Source organism: Orbicella franksi, chromosome 12 (genome assembly GCF_964199315.1).
Source record: "Orbicella franksi chromosome 12, jaOrbFran1.1, whole genome shotgun sequence".
NCBI classification, from domain to species: domain Eukaryota; kingdom Metazoa; phylum Cnidaria; class Anthozoa; order Scleractinia; family Merulinidae; genus Orbicella; species Orbicella franksi.
This window is the reverse complement of record NC_138156.1, coordinates 24,679,868-24,702,035: the sequence shown is the minus strand read 5'-3', so window position 1 is coordinate 24,702,035 and position 22,168 is coordinate 24,679,868. Positions and strand designations below refer to the sequence as shown.

The 22,168-nt window shown below is 41.8% G+C and overlaps 2 protein-coding genes across 2 annotated transcripts; both read left to right on the top strand.

Moving 5' to 3' along the window:
- Window positions 1-2,299: 2,299 nt before the first annotated feature.
- Window positions 2,300-14,687, top strand: LOC145464307 (uncharacterized). Its single transcript, XM_081448152.1, has 8 exons — window positions 2,300-2,843; window positions 4,719-4,854; window positions 6,179-6,399; window positions 7,941-8,493; window positions 10,006-10,495; window positions 11,064-11,242; window positions 11,576-11,634; window positions 12,178-14,687. Exons 1-8 carry the CDS (start codon window positions 2,485-2,487, stop codon window positions 12,581-12,583), a joined length of 2,403 nt encoding a protein of 800 aa, XP_081304278.1. The 5' UTR covers window positions 2,300-2,484; the 3' UTR covers window positions 12,584-14,687.
- Window positions 14,688-14,788: 101 nt separating this feature from the next.
- On the top strand, window positions 14,789-22,130 carry LOC145464309 (uncharacterized). Its single transcript, XM_081448156.1, has 7 exons — window positions 14,789-15,716; window positions 15,938-15,997; window positions 16,407-16,451; window positions 16,615-16,653; window positions 17,108-17,668; window positions 18,277-18,371; window positions 18,694-22,130. Exons 1-7 carry the CDS (start codon window positions 15,564-15,566, stop codon window positions 18,809-18,811), a joined length of 1,071 nt encoding a protein of 356 aa, XP_081304282.1. The 5' UTR covers window positions 14,789-15,563; the 3' UTR covers window positions 18,812-22,130.
- The last annotated feature ends 38 nt before the right edge of the window (window positions 22,131-22,168 follow it).

Genomic DNA, 22,168 nt, shown 5'->3' with positions numbered 1-22,168 from the left:
AGCTTAAGCAAACCGCGACGGCAACGGCGAGAACACAACAAACCAAAGGTTTAATGAGCAGCCCAATGCCCGCACGTGCGTCATAGACTTTTATATTTCGTAGTTATCCTTTCCAGAAACAACGTGAAATAACCAAGTTCTGAGTACTTTGGATAACTGCGTCGCGATAGCTTACTTTTCGTTTTTCCTTGTGGAATTATAGCTGGCACTGTAGAACTATTTTGAGTGGGGTTTTAGACCGATTGGCGTACTAACCGTATCAATGACAAATTCTCGACCGTGATTAGTTCTCCGCTCGCCTATTTGTCACCTAATCGGTGCGCGATCACATGGGTGTCCAATTACAGGAATCCAGTTTGAACTTTTTGTAATCGGATACCTGTAATTGGATACCCACGTGATTGGTACGTCAATTACGCTCGCTTTAATGGCTTCCTTCGCGATGTTTCCTACAGTTTTCTAAACTTATGAAAAGCGCTACAGACGTTTTCGCTTAAAAGAAGCTCTCAAAGACATTTTTAATTCCGATAGTTGTTATAGATACGATTAATTAGCAATATGTGTCGAACAATTCAGGGAGTAATCGTGCTCGTAATTTCAAATCCGCCTCGCCCTTCGTGCTCGTCCGATTTTGAAATTACTCACGCGATTACTCCCTGAATTGTACTCCACCCGGTCCAATTCCTATTACTTAACAGATCGAGATAACTGCGAATTTCAAAGGTCAAATATGAATCCATTTTTCCAAGGCGTCGTCCTTGGCGTCGCCGTTGTTATTACTTAAGCTCCTTATTGTCTAGATGCGACACGATATTCTCGGATCTAGCATTAACCGAAATGTATGGAAGCTGTTAAGGAGAAGTTGTATGTCTATCTTGAGACCAGAGTGTAAAAAACGTCCGGGAGGACATTCATGCTGGCAAATCCATCGAGAAGTAACTGAAGCGTGAAGCTTTTAAAGAACGAAATGTGAATCTAACTGTTGTAGAATTCAAAGACTCAATCATGTATGTATTTTACCCTTGACAACATAATTTCACATGTGAGCAGCCTTGCTCTATTAGCACTGTTTGTGCCATCTTACCACGTGGGTCAGTGACTTGGCTGATCTTGACTAGTTATTTATAAATTGTTCTTAAACGGTTTAAGAGTTTGTTTTTCTCTCTTCAGTCTTGATACTGTGACCTCTAGCCTGCGTGCGGTCAGAATGCGGAAAAGCTCTCCGTATGGGAACGCTTGCTACGCAGGCTATGTGAACTCTTGTATACAGATCTCATTCTTGTTACCGATTTCGATCAATTTTCCCAGCTACGGAATGGAAACGATAAAGTTTAAGTTCTTATTCTTTAATCTAATTGCTCCAATCTACTCTTTAGCCAGATCCCATTCTTGTTGCCGATTACTATCATTTTTCCCTGATAAAGATAAAGTTCTTATTCCTATGGTTATTAGCACGAGCTTTAGATGGTAGAGTTGATAACCCACGCTCAACAATGACTCAGGGTATGATAGATTCTGAGGGACTCTGATTGTTAAATGTCCAGCAAAGAGAGAGGTTGCATTCGCACAACGGAGAATATATTTTACTTTCCTTTCCTTTTCACTTTTCCTTTCAAGGTTGATTGGTGACTTGGTGTTGTTCTCTTGTTGTCACAGATCTCTCCTTGCTGTTGGCAAACGCGTGTAGGTAATAGCGTGACGTGATATATTGAAGGGAAAAAAGTCACAGGAAATCATGGTGGGTCACAAGTGTTGTGATCGATATACCACCTTGCAAGTTTCTTAACTTCACCATGTAACTTGTTCTTTCCCATTTTTCCTCGCGTTTTTTCTCGCCCCGTCAGTACCCAGTTCACACCTGCAACTCACGGGGGTGCTCCCAGAAAAATTGGGTTAAAGTGTGAGGCCCGCTTCCCAAAACCCTTACCCTCTTTATGACCAAAATCTGCGATTTTCCCTACCCTATTTATGACCTGACAAAAAAAATTGGATTCCCTATTTACGACCGTTGCGGCTGGCACAGTTGCCCTAAACGTAGTTTATGAAGGGCTTTCGTTGCATGTTGATGGTCTTGTCGATAAAGATTGAAAAGAAGCTCTTTCTAAAAAACATGCCCAATTCAAGAGTAGAGTGCAAAACCCATACACTATTTATGACCAAAAAATCGATGCCTTTTTTATGACCAAAACGGCGGAAAACCATACACTTTGGGGCCACACATACCTATATAGCCCATACATAGGAGTACCCCTTCCCCCCCCCCCCCCTCCCCGTAGGCATGCTGATTGTGGACACACATCGACTTGGGTTGCGTCCAATCACGGGTTAAAAACGAGAATAACCCGAGAGATATCTTACGTAAATGACCCAGACAGTGATAGACAGTCAGTTACCTCTGTTGACATGACCTTGTCATTTGTAGTGTCAATTTCACTTTAGTACTACACGTCTACAAAGCGATTGTAGTCTCTCATAACATCAGAAATGGCAGCACAGCTGCACCACAACAGACGCTTAAAAGACAGAGCAATTTGTAGCGACTCAGTCTTGTTACTACTCGGCTTGCTCTTCGCCTTGATTGGTGTAGTGTTGGTAATTATTGGCGCTGTGAAGCTACATGCAGCAAATGAAAAATGCGGCCAAGTCGAACCGTCTTCCACTGCGAAGAAGCGCGTGTCCGTTGCTTCGTCGCAGCTTTGTCGTTTCTCTGATGAGGCGGTTCGCGTTGGATTGCCAGCTTTACTGGAAGAAGTGAAAACCGCTTATTTTACTCACAATCCTAACAATGTGGCGTGGAATCCTGACCTGATAGGACAAGAAATGACCGAATATGTGAAGACAAGGTAATACCCCGGGTAATACAAGGTGTGAGGACGATGTTTTCATGTGCTGTTCAGTACGTTTGTTAAATGACCTTGAATCGTATTAGGTTCGGAGTCAAATAAGACAATGCGCTGTGGAAAGTAACGATCGTTTCAGAAGTGCTTCACTTTCTGTTGTTGGCGAGATGACAGACATCAGAGAGCTTGAATTTCATTTCTGTAGTCGACTCATTTTATTATTTGATGATGTCAAGGTTGTTAATGTCACTAATGTTTTTTTTTGTGGCTGAAAATTCCACGCATGTCCTGTTCACGACGCTTTAAAGGTGATTAATAAGAACTGTCTCCGGGACAAGACTGACGATAAAATTCTGCGGCGGATTTAAGCTTCCAGTAATAAGATTCTATCGCATTAACTGATAGGAAGCCTTGTTCTGAAGAGGAAAAAATAGAGCTCTGTAAAAACAGATAAAAAGGTTGAAAAGCTGAGCGCTGAAAAACGGCTTACAGTTAGGTGGAAGTGTTATGTAACAGGAGAATGGAGAATACAAAGGTTTATGTTATCATATATACTGAATTCCAGTTCAGCTGCTTCCTGCGCATGTGATTTGAGCGCGATTCGAGACTAAACCGTAAAAGGCTACCTTATCATCACTTATTTTCGCGAGACTTAATTTTCGCGTTTAAAAAAATTCGCGAAATTGAAGTCCCCGGCGCGAAAAAAAGGTACCGAGAAAATTAAAGACGCGAAATTTAGTGCCCATTATAAAATCCTTTATTTAAGTTTTCAGTCTGCTGTGAGTTTACAAGTAGAAGGGCTCAAATTTCAGTTCAACGCATGTCCTTATTCCTCATCATCTGACTGATCTTGCCGAATTAGTTCCTGTAACACTTCCTCAGTACAGTCGTTAAATTTGCCATCGGCATCTGGCTCCCTATAGTTCTCAGTGATCAGCTGCTTGAGCCTCTTCATGATAGCTTCATTCTTTTCAAAAGAATAAAATACAGAAATGGAAGTTTACCAACGAGCACCAGTTACTTGATTCGCGAAATTCAATTTCCTTGAAAAACGGTGATTCGTCAAAATCGCGTAATTTAAGTCCCGCGAAACATTTCGATTCCAAATTCGCGAAATTATAGTCGCGCGAAAATAAGTGATAATAAGGTAGATGATTCATTCATTTCGCGCGCTTGACACGCTTGGCGTCAGGGGCCCAGTAAGCCCCGGAGGGGGGCTCCCAAATAAAAAGGGCGGGGTTGCTCGTCGTGGGTTAAAAAAGCGGTCCCGGGTTTGGTACCTCTTACGGTTTTTCATCAAAAAGTCCACAGCGTGAGCTTTTGCGGTACCTTTTAGGGTATTGAGCTGAAAAAAGCTGTATGACAGGAAATGATATGTTGTTTTAGAATTGGTAACTCTTTGGGGGTGAACAAAATTTCAAGCCACGCTCACAAAACAGGATCTGGGTACCTCTTAGGTGTTCTTTTCGAAATTTCCGACGAGCACCCTCGTTTTTTACACGAGATTCCCCCCCCCCCCTCCCCGCCCCCGGGCAGTAGTCCTCAGTCCGCAAGATCTAAAACCTTGGACAGAAATTACAGGAAAGTTGAGAGAAATTGAAAAATACCTACAATTGCCAAAACATTGTTAAATGCAATGCTTGCAATGTTATTTTGCCGGATAATACTGACAGGAATAGCTTATCCGATGGTTTTCAGACCAAAACAACATGGAATGGGGTTAGGGGAGGGGGGCGACTTTGATTGTCTGTATCAACAGTTTCGTCCAGGGTACGGTTAGGAGCAATTTCCCGCTCTTTTCGATGCCTACAAGGCCAATTATTTTCGCAATGTCGCCGATGTTAAGCGAGTAATTTATCAACTGCTTTCTCTTCATAGATATTTCCCCTACGATCCTTCCCCAGAGGCTCTTAAACGAAAAACGGACGCGGCGTTAGCGCTCTTGGAAAAACTGAATAACGTTAAAGTAGACGAGAGGAAACTCAAGGCGCGAGAAGGAAAAGCCTTATGGCAGGTGAGCATGGAACCGCTGACCTTGGTCATCTTGTCTTGTTGCCCGGGGCATACTCCCTATGAGGGCCTATACAGGGACTGAGGCTCCGGATGAAAGGGGTACCTTTTTCAAGCTTCAGGTTTATAAAAGGGTGGACATTCACAAGTTGAGGTATATGGAAAGGTAGCGAAATCTGTCACGCACCTTATGCCTTTATCATTTAAGTTATTAAGCAATACCTGAAAATGACGTGAAGATTTCCTTTTTTGGCGATTTATTCATAATACGGGCCAGTTATGAAAGTATGTGAAAGCGGTACCTTTATTCAATTAAATGTGCTCTAAAGGGGTCCCTTTTTTGTCAAAATGGTATACAAAAGGGTAAGGGGTGGACCTCGGGGCGCAGCCTCCCCATGAAGAACTTTGTAGAGTACCCCCGGCCTTGTTGTAACTATGAAAAAGTCAAAACTACTACGGTTGATTGCCATTATCTCGAAACCTCAAGGGAAACAAAGAAAAGTTCAAGATAACGGGAGTTCGGGATTACGGGGAGTTCGAGAATCGAGATAACGGAGTTCTAGATAACGAGGGTCTACTTTGCGTTAAAAAAGATATTAAATTTCATATCCCAGAGCGGATTTGATTCTTTGTTTTAAACTTAATAAGACGGGCTGCTGGAACTGAACGCATTTTATTTTACGCTAGTACCTAGGTAAATGGAGGGCATAAAGATACGTTTGTTCTTTTATGCGGCGAGTGTAAAATCAGCACGAATTATCAGACGCAGTAAGCGTTTTGATTGCCTCTCAGTGCTTCGTTTAAGACGTAGTTGAGCAGATCACGATTTCGTCTAAACACATAATCCGTTTTGGTCTCACCTTTGAACTTCTGTACTGACAAAACCTGCTCAAGTTTGGCTAGGTAGAATATGTTGAAAAAGGGTAATTTATTGAAAAAAAATGATTCTACAGTTAAAAGAAAGAATTAAAACCTCTCTGGCGATTGAAAGGTAGCTTCATTAAAGGAACTCAGTCACGGTATTTTCAGTTATTTGGGCCACGTACAAAATTATCTTTAAATTGAAGGAAACCTGAAAATAGTAGTTTACTAAGATAGAAACACACTAAAGAAATACTGATAAACCATACAGAAACAAGGATGATCGAGGATGAAGAAGATCAACACGGATTACAAACGACAAACTTGAAAAAAGCTAGGCTAAACTTTTCAAGACGCGCAAACCGTGAAGTAGCTCCTTTAAATATTACAAAACAGGACCTTTCAGCCATCTTGCGAAATGGAAGGCGATACATAAGAAGTTTTTTCTCTTATTGTCATTCCAACAGGCAAAGCATTTCCTACGTCACGTGTTCGATTCGCCATTTGACATCAACTATTACGCAGGTGATTGGATGATGGGTCCAAACTACTTCTGCTGGCAGCCAATCTGCTACGTGACTTATGACATCAATTCTTTCGCGTGGCAAGTGAAGCCTCGTTCCTACGAGGATCTACAATTTGTGATTGACACCATTATGAAACACAAGGACACGTTTGATCGTTACAGGTTTGTGGCGGTTTAGTTTGGCAAGAAGGGAGGGGAGGGTAATATCCTCTTGCTGGTTAAAGGCTGGTTTTCACTAGCGACGGAGTCGGAGTCGTAAGAGAACTTATGACCAAGTGAAAATCAAAAATATGAGTCATAAGCGGAGTCATAAGCTCGTTGGAAAAATAAGAACGCTCCCATTTCTTCCGATTTTGTTTAAGACTCCGCCGCTTACGATCCGGTGTGAACTAGGATGTCGGAGTCGGAAGCAGAAGCGGAAGAACCAACCAATCACAAGGCCCAGAAGTGAGCATTGTAATTGGTTTACTTGTCCGTTTCAACTTCAGACTCCGACAATCTTATTTCCAGCAGATCACAGCGAGAGAGTCAAAAGCGGAATGGGTGTTCTGCTTCCGACTCCGTTGGTTTGATTTTCACTAGATCATATTGCTCTACGCTTCTTATTACGACTCCGTCGCTAGTGAAAAACCAGCCTTAAGGATTTTCGTCTGGAAATAGCAGCCAAAGAGGCATAATGTCTTGTTAGAAATAAGACAGTTCCCCGGTACAAGTATATTGTGAATAATTTTTTTAGAAATTTCTGCAATAGAATCTTTGATGAACGACAACTGGCCACAAGTCGTTCTAAAACTTTATGCTTTCACGGTCATCGTTATATCACGCGCTGTGATTGGTCAATTTTACTGCTCGCGAAATTCGAATTCGACTGTAGCATTATGTTTCCTTTCTCTTAAACACGACATGTGGCCAACGTGTTACCAACTTGGGCTGGGTTGTTCGAAAGCCGGTTTACTGTAATCCAGGTTTAAAAGTTAGCCGAAGTATTCATTTTTCTTTTATAAAAATGTTTTTCACTGCTTATGTTTTCTGTAGTTTGGGATTATTCAAACTCAAAACTGAAGAACAAATAATATGAACAGAAAACCTCACCGAAAAGTTACAAAATGACATCAAAATTCTCACTAATTCTGGGTTAGTTTAATCGGGCTTCGAACAACCCGGCCCAACTGTTTTTCGCATTCCGTACATCAGTCAAGAAAAGTACTACTGTCCACCGGTAAATAGGGTGCTGCCCCCTTCACTGACTAGACTGCTAGCTGCAAATGGTAAGGCCCGGCTTTTACGGTGCAACAGATCCAATTTATTGGTTGTTACGTTAGACAGACTATGATACATGTAGAGGTTTAACAACAGTGCATTAGTGCATGGTCAACTAGTGTGCTAGGAAAAATTCCCTTTATAAGAGGAAACCTGATCCCTTCCGAAGGCAGAGCCAGGCACCAAACAAGTTGAGGGAGAAATGTTACAATACTACATTGACACATGCTAGCAACGCAAGGCCAGAATGATTCTAGAAATGATTGGTAAAATCTTCTGATACTGCTATGACTAAAGTCAAAACTTCGGTGAACCGTGAAAGGAAAAGCTTGGATCTGTTTCGAGCAGTATATATGAACTACGAACTCGATTAATGAGGTCGAGTGATTGATTGATTGATTGATTGATTGATAGGCTCAATGCTTTTGATTTGTTATTAACAGAGATAATATTGCCCTGGGAGTCAAAGCCGGCATGGTTCGTTCGTCAATTGACTGTAAAGCGGGTCTTGATGCTTTTAAAGAGGAATATCCTGAAATAGCAAAGGCGAATGACTCAATGGGGGTACTGGGGGAGTGGTCCGCCTCACTCTACCTTAAACCTGCTTATCTAGCCAACTTAGATTCAGGAGTGAACGCGCGGTGGCGAATTGAACACTCAGGCCAGAGTGCAAGAGACGCCATTAGAGAGGCCTTAGTGAAAGGTTTTGGAGAACCCGTACTGAACCTTATTCATTACCTTGAATACGAACACAGTCGTCACTGTTTACCTGAAACAGTTGCCAGCGGTCTTGCTAATTTGCCCGTGGACTATGTGTACACGGACGGTGTCCCGGATTTGGGGAATAGGACGACAAAGGTTCTACCCGGTACTGAAAAGGCGTTGCGTGGCACTGACACTTATCGCATAATGTTATCGTACTTCACAACGTTTGATATTTCCCCTGAAGATATCAATCAAGAGGGAAATAAGCAACTCAGTATCTACATGCCACAGGTAGGCTTTGTTTCCCCGTGACATTATTAATAGTTTAGAGTGCAGATAATAACCTTCACTTTGAATATGTTTTTCTTTCCGCCCCTCGCACCAAACACGCCTATGAAATCCAGGAAGCAAAACATCTGCCGATAATAAAGAACACACAAATACAGTGGAACGCGCTATACGGTCATCTCGTTATTACGGCCACATTTTTTGTCCCCGCGAAACACCCATACATTCTGTTATAAGAAAACTCCGTTAATGCGGCCACGCCGTTAATATGGCCAACGGCAACATTCTGAAATCCCAACCTGTATAATCCTTTATAATTTTACTCCGTTTACGGCCACTCAAAACAGTTGTTTTCGTTTTTCACTGATAATATTGTAAGTTCTGATTGACGTTTCCATTTTTTTTGTAAAATTATATCTGCATTCCTGTGGTTTATTAAAAAACAGTTGTTTCAAAGTGCAGTTGTGACCTGTTAAGTCAGCTAAGATCAGACGTCACTCAATTTGGACCGGTCATGAAATTTGACCCTATCTCGTTAATACGGCCAAATGTTCATGGCCCGTAGGAGACCGAATTAACAGGCTTCCACTCTCTAAGCTTATCCACTAAGCCGTACATGATTAAAGCTTAAAGAAACACTGTTATTTCTTCTGATCATAGACTCCCTGCCGAGGGAGCTTAAACTATATAATCTTAGTATTGTCTTAGCCTATGACCTCATTGAAGATAGACCGCGAGCAGTCTCTCTTTTACTCCAAAATCCGCGGGGAAGAACGCAAAACTTGAGCGAGCAAGCACGATATTTGCGGTTCGCGCGCGGCTGAATAGGAGTGTGTATGATCCAGTCCATATATAAACGAAGACCTTTTCAGGACGTTAAATACTCTTCGATTAAGTGATATATTTGTCAATTATTCCACAAGCGCGTGTTGGGTATGAGTTAGCTATAACTATCTCATATCCAGCCAACAAGCGCGAGTGGAATAATTGTTTTATTAAAAACGCTCCCAAATATAGAAAACTAAAATAAGATAAAAATAAAAAACGCCCAAAAAGATGACGCGTACACTTACCATATTTGTAGAGCATGGTATAATGGCTCATATATACCATGATGGCTAAACAAATGAAAACTCTTGAATTGCATTATCCAATGATCCATTTTACGTACGATTTTACGTACAAGCACAAATTGGCGCAACAGACGTATTTTAGAAGCATGGGAAATTAACACTTGTAGAGATCCGCTGAACCGCGGTGATGACATGCATTTACCGCACGAATTTTTAAATTTAGCCCTAAGGGATAGGACATAATTAGCTCCGATTTGCTGATTTGCATAGTATAAGAACGTGCCTTTTTACAAATTCCTTGTCACTTTCCCCTGATGAAGGCTGAAGTTTAGCCGAAACGTTGGGACTTTTACAAAAAATTTTTACTAACATTTTTACATTTTTTCAACCAGAGTAACGTTTTTCAATCATGTACTATTTTTTTGTTGTCTTGTTACGTTAGGTGTATAAAATTGCAAAGCTTTTGACTCGCATAAATAAGAGATCTAAAGCAGTGGAAGCTTTTAAGCTTCAATTGGATGCAGCTGACCAGTGGCACAACACGGCTCCATTCCCAGTTAATGAGAGCGACGAGCTTGCGTACAAAGCGTGCCACGATCCAGCCTCTGCCAAGATTCATTGCCCGCAGCGCTGGGCGGCCGTGGAGAAATGGAGCGAGTACATTGAAACTGTGATGAGCATGATTTATCCGAAGATCCAATCCATGTTTTACTTTACTGGTCCCAAGGCTACCGCGGCCAACTGCCCAATACAAATGTTACCCCACTACAACCCGTCCAATGGCGCCATGTTCTTTCGTCCCAGCAGAGGAAACTGTACCACTCCCAGTTATTTTGGTCTTCCTTTTTTTCTGAAGAGGTATGGGCCAAAGTTCCAGGAATGGTCTGTAATCGGGCACGAGTCGAGGCCTGGGCACCACACTCAGATGCAAGGTATTAGATTTCCATATGTTCGTATATTAACCGTTAAAGTCATCCGCGAACGATAAAGCGTTCCGGAAATATTAGGTGCTTTCCATTATGCCAAAGATTCCGGAAATTCCGTTCGGATGTCAAATGGAAAGGTCAGTTTCGGTTCCTTCTGACCGAAGTGTTCGGAAACACCTCTGGAGGTGGTCCACTTTGATCGGTCGGACGGAAATTTGCCGTTCCATTTTGACAAACTGGTTCATTGCCCTACTTCTCTTCACTTATGTAGGGAGTTCGGAAAAGGGATTAAAATGGTAAGAGCCATTCCTCTTGGTTGGCCCGGTTTGTTCGGAAAATGTCATTTCATTCTCCTGGGGTATTTCCACTGGTCTCTTACCGGTCGGTCTGGCATAACGGAAAGCAACCATTGTATCCACTAAAGGTTCCTCGTTTGCAGGCACGCAACAATTATTGTGGACACCAATTTTTGTGGAGTCATGATGAATTGTGCGCTCAATTACGAGACGTGTACGCCAGCCGGCGGTGCGCTTTTAGTTTGTCATTTTATTCTATTGTGTTTCTTGATTAACAGGATTGATAGAACATTTTCGAGACAAGTGCGGCGGAGTTCCGCGGTGGCTTGATAAGAAAACCTCGTACATAGCGTTCCAGGAGGGCTGGGCTCTATACGCGGAGAGTCCTCTACTCGCCCAAGACGCTAATCTTTATGAACAGAACTATCTACAGCTGTATGGCATGTTTAAATGGCAGGTTTGTGTGATTAGCAAAGAGGATATCTGACTATTATCACAGAACAAACAACAGCTGTCGTTTTCGACAAATCATTCCGATATTCTTGTCGTTTGATTTAAAATTGGGAAAATACGTCAGGTTTTCTGAAAAGCCTTTCGCGATGCCTCATTGAGCTCTGACCGCATGGCTGTTCCCAGGATTGACTCGGAAAATTGCCCTTCAAAACAGCTCACTCACTCACTCAGTTCTCTTCGTGTCCCTGGGCACATTTAAGACCATCCCTCAAAACAATGTTACTTTACAATGTGGCAGAAATCGTGAAGATTTTGACATGTGTCATTTTGTGTTAAGGTATGGCGGGCTGTGAGATTGGTAGTGGACACCGGCCTTCATTACAGAGGAATGACAAGGTGAACAAAGTTCTGTTGGTTATTGTAGACAAGTTAGCTATAACAAGTGTACCCATCTGAACGGACAGAAGGATAAGGAGAGACATAACAGGTTCACTGTATGCCCATCGCCGCATTCTCAGCAAGTTCAAAGGCTTCATGGTGAATTAATTAATTAATATCGACTTCAGACAAACCACTTAGATAGACTGCAAAACGTTAAGTCCGTTTTTACTTTTTTCATTCGCCCAGTTAACTCGCGTTAAAATATGGACTGTTTTTCCGTGTTAGGCGCAGTGGCCTCATGGTTAGTGTGCTTGCCTCCGGATCGAGCGGTCTGGGTTCGAGCCTGGCCGGGGACATTGTGTTGTGTTCTTGGGCAAGACACTTTACTGCCACAGTGCTTCTCTCCACCCAGGTGTGCAAATGGGTACCGGCGAATTTAAGAATATATTTTAAGAATGATTTTTGGTTTCACGTCATAAACAAATCGTTTTAAAATTCGCAAATTTCACGCTGTTATTCTTAACGTTGGTAAGACGTAACAAATTGCTTTCTTATCAGGTCAGAAGCACTCAAAAAGTTTGAAGACTATACATGGGATACTACAGACTTTGCAGTGAAGGAAGTGACTCGATACCAGAGCGTTCCCGGCCAAGCTACAGCCTACATGTTGGGGAAACTGAAACTAGTAAACATGCGCAAACAGGTGGAGAAGGCAATGGGCAAGTCGTTCAGTTTACCGGAGTTTCATTATCAACTTCTCAGCCAGGGATCTGCTCCTCTGGGCTATCTTCAAAGTCACATTGACAAATTCATAGATTGCTATACGAGAAAAATAGACCAAGAACTTTGTTCTGATATCTTAAAGTACACTGAAGGACGGGAAGACGAGGAAAGGACATCACAAAAAGATTTAGACCTTGAGGAAAATCTTCCACCGAGCCCTCCCAAGAGAAGTTTTATCTAACAGCGATTGTTAGATGGAACTTTGCGCTCAACTACATAGATAAACACTCACATAACTTGCAACGTTTTGAACTGTCTTGGAACACCCATGCACGGGGTAAGGGATATATCTTTGTTTAATGATTAACTTACGTCAGCGTCGACCATAGCAAGCGCATGCGCCAGATGTATGTCACGTGATCGCTTGTTCATGCTATCTGGGCCCTAGCTTTCTCTTCTGTTTTCTCGGTAACAATATGTTAGTATATAAGCTGTTTATCTTCAATTTCTTGTCTCGTAACTTTGCACTCCTTTTCTTCATCAAGTAACAGTCCATAACGTTTTACAGACAACGAACACGTTTAATTGCTAAAACATGTTACGGTTCAAGAAATTGTGCCAGAGAGAATGATTCAAACGGATTCTCTCAAATTATCGCCAGTCATTGGCCTCAAGTATACTTGTTTTAGCATGATTTGCAGTGTAAAACGGATGAATGAATGAAAGACTTTATTTAAGTGTCAATGGTATTTAGCTTAAAAAAACTAATTGGTAGACTACGAGTAGTCCCTCTTCCGCCTAGTCCGTCGCGCGTGACGTTCTTCTCGCCCCCAGGATCTCGCGCGGCCATTCTTCTCGCCCCCAGGATTTCGCGAGGCCATTTTTTTCTCGCGGTTTTCTTTCGCGTCACGCACGACGGACTAAGCGAAAGAGTGACTACTCTTAGTCTAACTAATTGGGGACACTATTTACATATTAAAATATACCTTAGCTACATAAAGATAAAATTATTTACAATTTAATTCGAAACAAAGACCCTTAATAGATGAAAGATAAAACCCTTAATAGAAGATAACAGACGGATTTCCGGGGCGCTATATGAACTTGAAGGTAAATTTCACGTTTTCCCACTTTTATCACTCTAGTGGGAGGCAGCGTGGCCGAGTGGTTAATGCGCAGGATTTCAAATCCGGAGGTTGCCGGTTCAAGTCCTGCTCTGACCACTAAGTTTAAGTTGTTTCTCGGTAGACCCTAGTTCAACTCCTCGGTCGTGCTTGTAAATAGCCAAATGGTCTGCCTCCTGCCAGTTGGGATTTTTAAGCCAATAATGTCGATATATTTGTTTCTTTCAGTTTAAGTAGCATGCCCGTGATCTAGCTAGGTATAGCTAAGCACATTGACCACCATAAACAACAACATTTGAACATTTTTTATTCCTGGAAAAAAATATTTGAAGTAATCCACTTTCTCTTATGCTCTTTTCCTACCTTTTCTCTAAAACTTCTTTGTAACTACTTTTCAGGGAGATGGTGAGTTTTAATTTCAATTTTGTTCACGCTTACGAATCATAAGACATTTTAATAAAATCTGCAGACATTTTAATAAAATTTTAATAGACGTGATTCTATCTTAGATTTAGCCAATTTTATTTGTAGAACGTAACTGGTTCGCAGCTTGCAACTCAGCAAGTTCAACTTGTGACGTCTTTGTATCGCAAATTTTCCGTTACGCCATTTCGTATGCATCTCAGTGCACGTGTAACGCCTCTTGATGACGCATAATACAGTCGTTGCAACGTTGCCGCTGGCCTCAGAGTCCTTGGACCGTCTGATCTGAGAATCAGACAACGTTGTCACAATCATCGCAAAAAGTCGAACACTACGTGCATCGCTTGCCTCAATAAAACCGTTGCGAGACTCTTTTTGCCTGCGACAAGGATTGCCTAGTGACGTGTAACAGCGCTGGAACCGCGACAGCGTTTTGCAAGGCACGTTACAGGGACCTAAATTGGAGGGAAGAGGAGGGGGACAAAAGGCGCACAATTTCTTCTGCATATTCTGTGTCGTTAATGGAATTGCGAGTTCCCCACTTCATCCTTTTTCGCGGAACCAAAGTTTTTTTTCAGAAATGTTTGTCCTGAGTTTTAATGATTTCATATTTGTGTCTTAATTGCCATTTTGAGTTCACTTGACTGTGAGAACCAAGTACAATCTCAAAAAATCAAAACGAGGCTATCATTCATTCATTTGAAGTTTAGGCCCACGTGACTGTCAGTGATCTAAAATCTTGACAGATCAAAACAAAGTTTTTTCGGGCATTTTCTCGTTTGTTTCTTATTTCTTGGGCTTCTGTCTATTGCTTCCCATGATTGGAAGGTAAGTAACGAGGAATGTCTGTGTGAAACCCGACATATTGTAACGAAACGATAAAAGCAACCTAACCCATATCTAAGCTTATTTAATTTTACTGATCTCTTGAGGAGACTTTTGCAAGTGGTTCAATTGAAACTTACGTTTTCAAAAACCAGACTACGGCCCATATGAGGCCTACTCCGAAAACTCTATCTCGATCGAAGCTAATGTTTTGTAAATCTGAAAACATTTCCAATTGAATAACTATTATCGTCCGAGTCATTTGTTTTGAGAACAAATTAATCTTATTTTTAAATTAAGCGTAAAATGATCGAAATGGTTTAAGTTAACATAACTAAGGAACTGCCTTTGCTCCACAGACTAAAAATAGTTAAAATGAATCTTTTTCACTAACTAAAGCAAACGATATCTATTTTTGTCCTTGCTTTCCGTGTAACAGTATTCCGCCATATTTATTTTGCTCTCAAAATCCACCAGCCTACCACCTGCTAGTTGATTTGTTTGTGGCGGGAAAGGTCACGTGACTGGTGTGGGCTGCCGCTTTAGTGTAGCACTGACGGCGCAAAGAGCGAAATCAGAGTCCTTTGATAATCCAACTATTCAATGCTACGAAACAAAAGAATGAAAACTTTTTGCATTTTACAGTTTACAGACGGATATCACAGTTGTCAGATGTGTTAGCTTCGTAAGAAAGTCTTTTAAAGGTATTTTGAAAATAAAACGTGTGGAAAAACTGGCAAACAAATCAGTGAAACGGTCGAAGGGATAGGTTACTTCTATCAATGTTTAGGTTAAATAGCTCCAAAGGTAAAGGCGTAGCAACCTCTAGCCGTTCAGTTTTACAATTGAATGTGTTTCGTTAGGACAATGGAACTCGCCTTGCTCCTGGTTCTGGTCAGTGGTATATCGTGCAGAGAGCATGCTCAGCATCTGAAGCATTCACATTTGAAGGATGTGCACTCAGCTAAGAAGTTCAACATCGTGACTCATTCCAGGAACGAGGTATTTGCACCCTCACCCCAGACCCCTGCTAGGACCTTTTCTTGTACCCAGAGCCCGCGCTCTACTTGCAGCGTTTGTTCACCTGACCCAAAAAGTGCGGGTTATGAATGGGATTGGTCGTTTTGAATTGTCAAGAAAACGATCATGATATTTACAGAATATCACCAAAATGTACTTCTTCGACATTTAATACCATGCTAGGATTCGTTTGTTTTATTTAGGACAACATGGTGGTCGTGTTGAAGGGAAGGGATGGATCAAGCGGACAAAACGGTACGCAGGTATGTCATCTCCTGCTACTTTTGAAATACAATTCACACGTGCTACATTCAGGGAGGGAGGCGCGTTGGCCTCACGGTTAGTGCGCTCGTCTCGGGATCGAGCGGTCCGGGCTCGAGCCCTGGCCAAGGACATTGTGTTGTGTTCTTGGGCAAGACACTTTACTCTCTCAGTGCCTCTCTTTATCCAGGTGCACAAATGGGTACCGGCGAATTTAATGCTGGGGGTAACCATGCCACTGACTTGCATCCCATCCAGGGGGAAGTAGAAATACTCCTAGCCATTTCATTTCACTGAAACTGGAGATAAGCGCCGGCCTGATGGGCTGCTCGGATGTGCAGACTTTACATTTAGGGCAAGTCTCGAATTCATTTCCTGTTAGCAACGGAAACGTTTGCTTTTGTTTTCTAGGGCGACCCCGGTTTACCAGGTCAGCGTGGCCCACCGGGAGTACCGGTAAGTTGTTTCAGTCACCAGTTGTCTTACCGGGAAAGTCCTGGAAATTACGGTGCTGTTTTTCAGTTGTGATCAGTTGTCATCGGTTAAAGGTAGAAAGCGTTTCGAAAAATTTTCAGCCCGGCGATTATTTAGTAATAACTTAAATTTTCTAATTATGTAGGGTTCTAAAGGAACACCGGGAGTATGCACCAAAGAACAGGTAAAAAAGTTTCCTATTTTACAACTGATTCAGGACTGATTTTATAAGATGTGATTTCTGACAGCTTTGCTGGCAGTGTATTTTACTACTGCGGGCAGCTTTGCTAGCAGTGTTATGATGTATAGATCAAAAATAAAAACAGAGTAAACCTGTCATGTAGTGGATGAAGTTGAAAAGCTCCATTGCAAAGTGTAGTGCACGCACGCATGAGCAGTATTTTCAATTTTTCGCATTTGATTTTATTAGTGTTTGTGTTGACAAGCTAAGCGCATCTCCGTAGGAAAACTTAACACACTGATCACTATTACTAAACTGATTGAGTGATTGATTGATTGATTGATTGATTGATTGATTAACTGATTAATGATTATAAAAGCGAACTTTTTATTCAGCACAAGAGATTGGAACTTGAAATAGCTGACACACTCCGTTTCTTTCATTGTTTTATCTTCAGTGTGAATCAAATGAACTAAAACTTCTGATTCAGCGTTTAAATGCGCTTGAAAAGTACGTCAAGGACAAGCAGAATCAAACTGGCGGGGAGCCATGTATTAAACCCACACCCCAAGTCACGCCTGGCACTACAAAGATCTGTCCAACAACACCCACACCTTTAGCACCAACCACTCCAACTCAGAAGCCATATCCAGCCCCTCCCCAGCCCCCTGCGGTTGCTGCCCCTGTCCCTGCTCCTGCTGTTTCCCCCCAATCTCCTGCTCCTGCTCCTGCCCCTGCTCCGGCTCCGGCTCCTGCTCCTACTGTTTCCCCCCAAGCTCCTGCTCCAGCCCCTGGTCAAGTTCAAGCCCCAGGCTCTCCTTCACCGGCGCCCGCGCCTGTTCCAGTGAAACCCCAGACTCCTCCTTCCGTCGTTGTACCAGCGAGTCCCGCCCAGGTCCTTTGGGCCAGTCCCGCGCCGTCACAAGTCCCCATGGCAGTTCCTGTCGGTTTTACTGTCCAGAGCACGGTAGAAGCGCCGGGGACGTTTCCTGGAGGAAATGGTCAGGTTGAGATACAGGTAGGAGAGGTTTCCACTATTCTAACAGTCCATGATAACATCCCTTATTCATGGGGAGGAAGTGGGGGCAGATAGAATGGTGATTTGAACTTCTTGATTGCCTTACTGGGTTTTCTATTATTGATTTTAGGATCCACAAATGCCTCCTAAGTGAGCAACGGTTCGCAGTGGATCTCGGGTATTAATTAATACTCACATCAATTTTAAAACGGTTATTAGCGAAAAGTCGTGAAATATCACGTAGTACACAAAAAAAACTTACTATATACTGAAGTTAAGAGGCATGATATTTGCTGCGCTCTTGATATTCACTTAACTATCGCGCACCAGGCCTCAGTTTGGCTGGGCTCACAGGCTGAGATGTTATATTTGAACTTAACAGTTTTTCAAACTTGGTTCTTGACTTAGCTCAACTTTTTTTAAATAGTAGAAGCGACAAAGAGGACGGCTTCGAACCCGGAAAAGAGGAGGGAACCCGGAGAATGTCACATTTATTTCACGTTATAAGAGATAAAGCGTTGAGGGTTAGGGTTAGGTTTAGGGTTAGCGCTGTCGTTTTATGTGGCCTTTTCTTTTTGTGAATTTTTTCTCCGTCTTGTTTCCTCCAGGGAGTTGTTACGCCCCAGGTTTCCGTGCAGGGCTACTCGGCAACTCCTGGAACTGTTCAAGCCGCGCAACCTAGCACTACTTTCAAAAAGAGCAGGTATGTTCAACACGTGACAAACGACGCATACCTAAGCCCTACTCTGAGAGATCGAAAAACTGTTATACATGAGTGTATGTAGCGTGGAATTCCGATTTCTCTAACCCTCGATTTTTTTAACCTCGACGGATAACTCAAACCAAAAGGAGTTTCCCTCTCCTCAGTCGAACACTGTAATTTTACCCCCGATTTCTCGAACTACTCGATTTTTCAAACCAGTTATAGTTTTCCTTGGAGGTTAGAAAAATTGGGATTCCATCGTATGCGAGTGGCATATCTGACTGATTACTTATCATCTTATTGCTTCTTGTTTACCATGTAGCATCTCATCAAAAGTTGCTACCAAACCCAAACACGGCCACAAGACGTTCAGTCGTCATACCGCTGACCACCATAAAACGCAGGCTCATAAGCTGCCAGGGGAACCCCGTAACCATTGAAATGACTGCGTAACATCGAATGGAAGGAAAGTCAGTTCACTCCACTTAAACAAAATTCTTGTTAGGAGAGCTTTAGAAAATGTGCAAAGAACGATAGAGAGTATTTTAAATCATTTGTACATTGTTAATTGTCCTATATTTGAAATGATTTTCAGCAGATTATGAACAATAACTCATACATGAACTATGTAGCAGGCTAGAGTTCACCAAAACATTTTTCTATACTATGTTGCGATTGGTTGTGAGGGATATCAAGCAAATTTGCGTGCGTTGTGCCACTAAACAATAAGATTTAACTGGAAAACTAACGGAGAATTTTATTGGGAAACGGGCAGCGTTTCAGCGTTTCACTGAGAAATAATAATCTTATTTTTTTCGTAGCAAATTACAAACAAATAAACACATTTAAAATGCGCACCTGTGAGCACTAAAAATGGGTGTGTTAAAGATATGTTTGAGCTAAGGTGGTCTGCATGCACGGTGCAGCTTCGCGCAATGTTGCACCGCTTTTTGCCCTCGAAACTGTTGTGGCAGCGCACAGCATTGTAGAGAAAGTATCGTTCCATGCTTCTTCAACACTTGGTTGTGTGGAACGGTAAACGTGTGCCCAACTATGCAACGAAAAAAATTAGCCTCGAGATTAAAAAAAAAAGTGATCCTTCGATCTTCCTAGGAAAATCGGGAAGAGGATTTCTCTTCCCAATTTTTCTGGGAAGATCGAAGGAGACTCTGCTCGCACGGTGGTAAAATGTTCCTCACGCCCACATAACCACTTGTCGTCAGTAAAATGTTGACACCAAGATCATTTAGAATTGAGTTCTGAACTGCATTATAAAGAGTAGTAAATTTAAACTGACATAGACTAAGCACCACCTAAAAGAATAACAATTAACCCTTGTCAGATATGCACCAAATATTTGCAATTCCAGTTCTAATCCTGTAACTGCTAAAGTCGATTAGAGATAGTTATTGCAGATTATTGAATTAGGCAACACTCCAACGTAAAGTTTCCCATCACGCCGTGCGCGCCAACATAAAATTTCAAATTGTCTTTGCTGATCTCCTGGTTTTCTAAACGGTTTTACTTGGAAGATTTAGTCAAAATATCAATAAGTTTCGTCAGATTGATTGCTATAGAAGATGGTCATTTCGTTGGTTGAGTCCATTTCCCGTGTATGTTACCTAGGGAAGAATATTGAATGAGCGGTCTAGATGGGAAGTGTAAATGGGTCATTTTATGGGTTGGATGACCAGAGGGCTAGAAACTTTACCAGCTAAAGGTTTGGCTATCTGTCATTTAATTGCTCACTAAAAACTTGGCCAGTTATCAACTGACAGTAAATTAGAGCACACCCTCAAGTCATCAAAGGCATCCAAACATCTTTTTCTTTCAACAAAGTTCTTTCATTTTTAGTGCACTCTTAGCTTCTTGTTGGCCTGCGGGAAATCAAATCGACCAAGTTTATTACCTCAAAGTATAAACAATCACTCCGACCCCCCCGGCAAAACTACCGAGAAAAGACGGTCACGGAATGCTAAACCGTAACCTTTGAAAGTTGAAATATCGAAGCTGTGTTGTGTCCAAACCCTGTAGAAGTTTTACACCAGTAGTTGATAAGTTTATATTAGCAGTTTTTAGCCTTACGAGGTTTATGATACGAACACGTATTTTTAGCCATACACAACTACGAAGGCAATGAGAATGTTGCAATTTAAACATGAAACAATGGTAAAGCACGTAGGCGATGAAAAACATGTGTGGTATTGGAAAGGCTTACTGAGTGGCGGTGAGAAAAAACAATCTTAAGAGAACGCACAATCTCGGTCACGGTGAAAGCCATAACGTCGTAATTTATACTTAGCGAGTTTTATTGGGCGAGGCTAAGATTGCTGGTGACCTTGAGGGTGATTGCTCGAATGAAATTAGTGACAACTTAAAGCTCTAGCTAGTTTAGATCCAGCTTTAACAATTGGCGATATAAATCTTACTCGTTTGGCGGCTGAAAACCTGAACAATCAGTTCCTTATAGGGGGTGGCCATTAAAACCAAAAACCTTCAGTGTTTCCACAAGCACTGGCAAGTCAAGTAATTCACGATGACAAAGCTTGAGCCCTCTAATATCTTCCCCAGGAAGGCTCAATTTCAAAAAGAATTCACAAGTTTAAGCTTTAAACTAAAATATAACTGACTGTTGACATGTCAGCCTTTAGCACCAATCCATTCGCAATTGTTTCATGCCTAGTTTCATTAGTCTAGTTAACTAGATACTCAATACTTTCACTACTGAGGTGGTTACATTTCAAGTTCTTTGGAGAGGCTAGCTTGAAGAAAAATTATTTTTAATTTACAATATGTTGGTCATGTATACCATACCATTACCATGAATCTTGGTTTACCCAAACAATTATATTTGTTCAATTTTCCGTCGCTCGGTCTGACTAAGAAAATATCCCTGCGGCATGAACGACCGGAAACTCAGCTGCCTTAGACGGCAAAAAGATTTAACGAAGGTCTGAATGGATGACTGTATCTCAGTTAACAGTTAAATTTGGGCGATTTCTCAGCTAACAATTAAAGTTTCATTTTTCTCAGCTATCATTTAAAATAGAAACCCCACAAAAAAGGAAACCAACCGAAGCGGGGGCACGGTATAAAGTGAACATCGGGAACAGCTTTTTGACTTTCCGCTGCAAAACAGCAACCTGAATAAACCAGCTGAAAAGTTTGCTATTAAAAGCACTCATAAGCAGATGCCGCATAATTTTTTGGTTTGAAAATCTCTCTTACTTTGCTTGTTTATGTTATGATGTACCTCCATTACTTCAGAAGAAATGGAGTAGGTGGGCTTCCCGGGTTAAATTCTCTAGGTCTTGGTTTCAAGTTTCAGAGAACAAAACCACGTGAAACAGTGTAACTACTGCTTCAAGTGTCCTTTATTCTTTTAATAAACACTGAAAAACGATTGGAATCAGGGCTTAATAGCTGTACCCGAGGAAAGTATGCTCTACGTGTTACACAATATCCAGTGGTCGAGCTTCCGTTGTATGGTTTGCTCTAGCGGATGAACTTGCCAAGCCCTCAAGAATTTTGAAATGGTTATAAATATTGAAGTATGAATTCGCGAGGCAAGCCACGCGCCCACGTTGAATAGAAATACGTAGTGCTATAATTATTAGAGTCGGTCACAAGCAAACTTGCCAATCTTCCAATTCACGAGAAAACGCTAATTGCAACCGCTGCGGCTTTTTAACTGGTACTGCATACTTATTAGACATACGAAACATACCTACTGCATACGTACTACTCAGCGAAACTCAAAGGAACTTGCATCTGCAAAACGACGAAAAAATAATAAT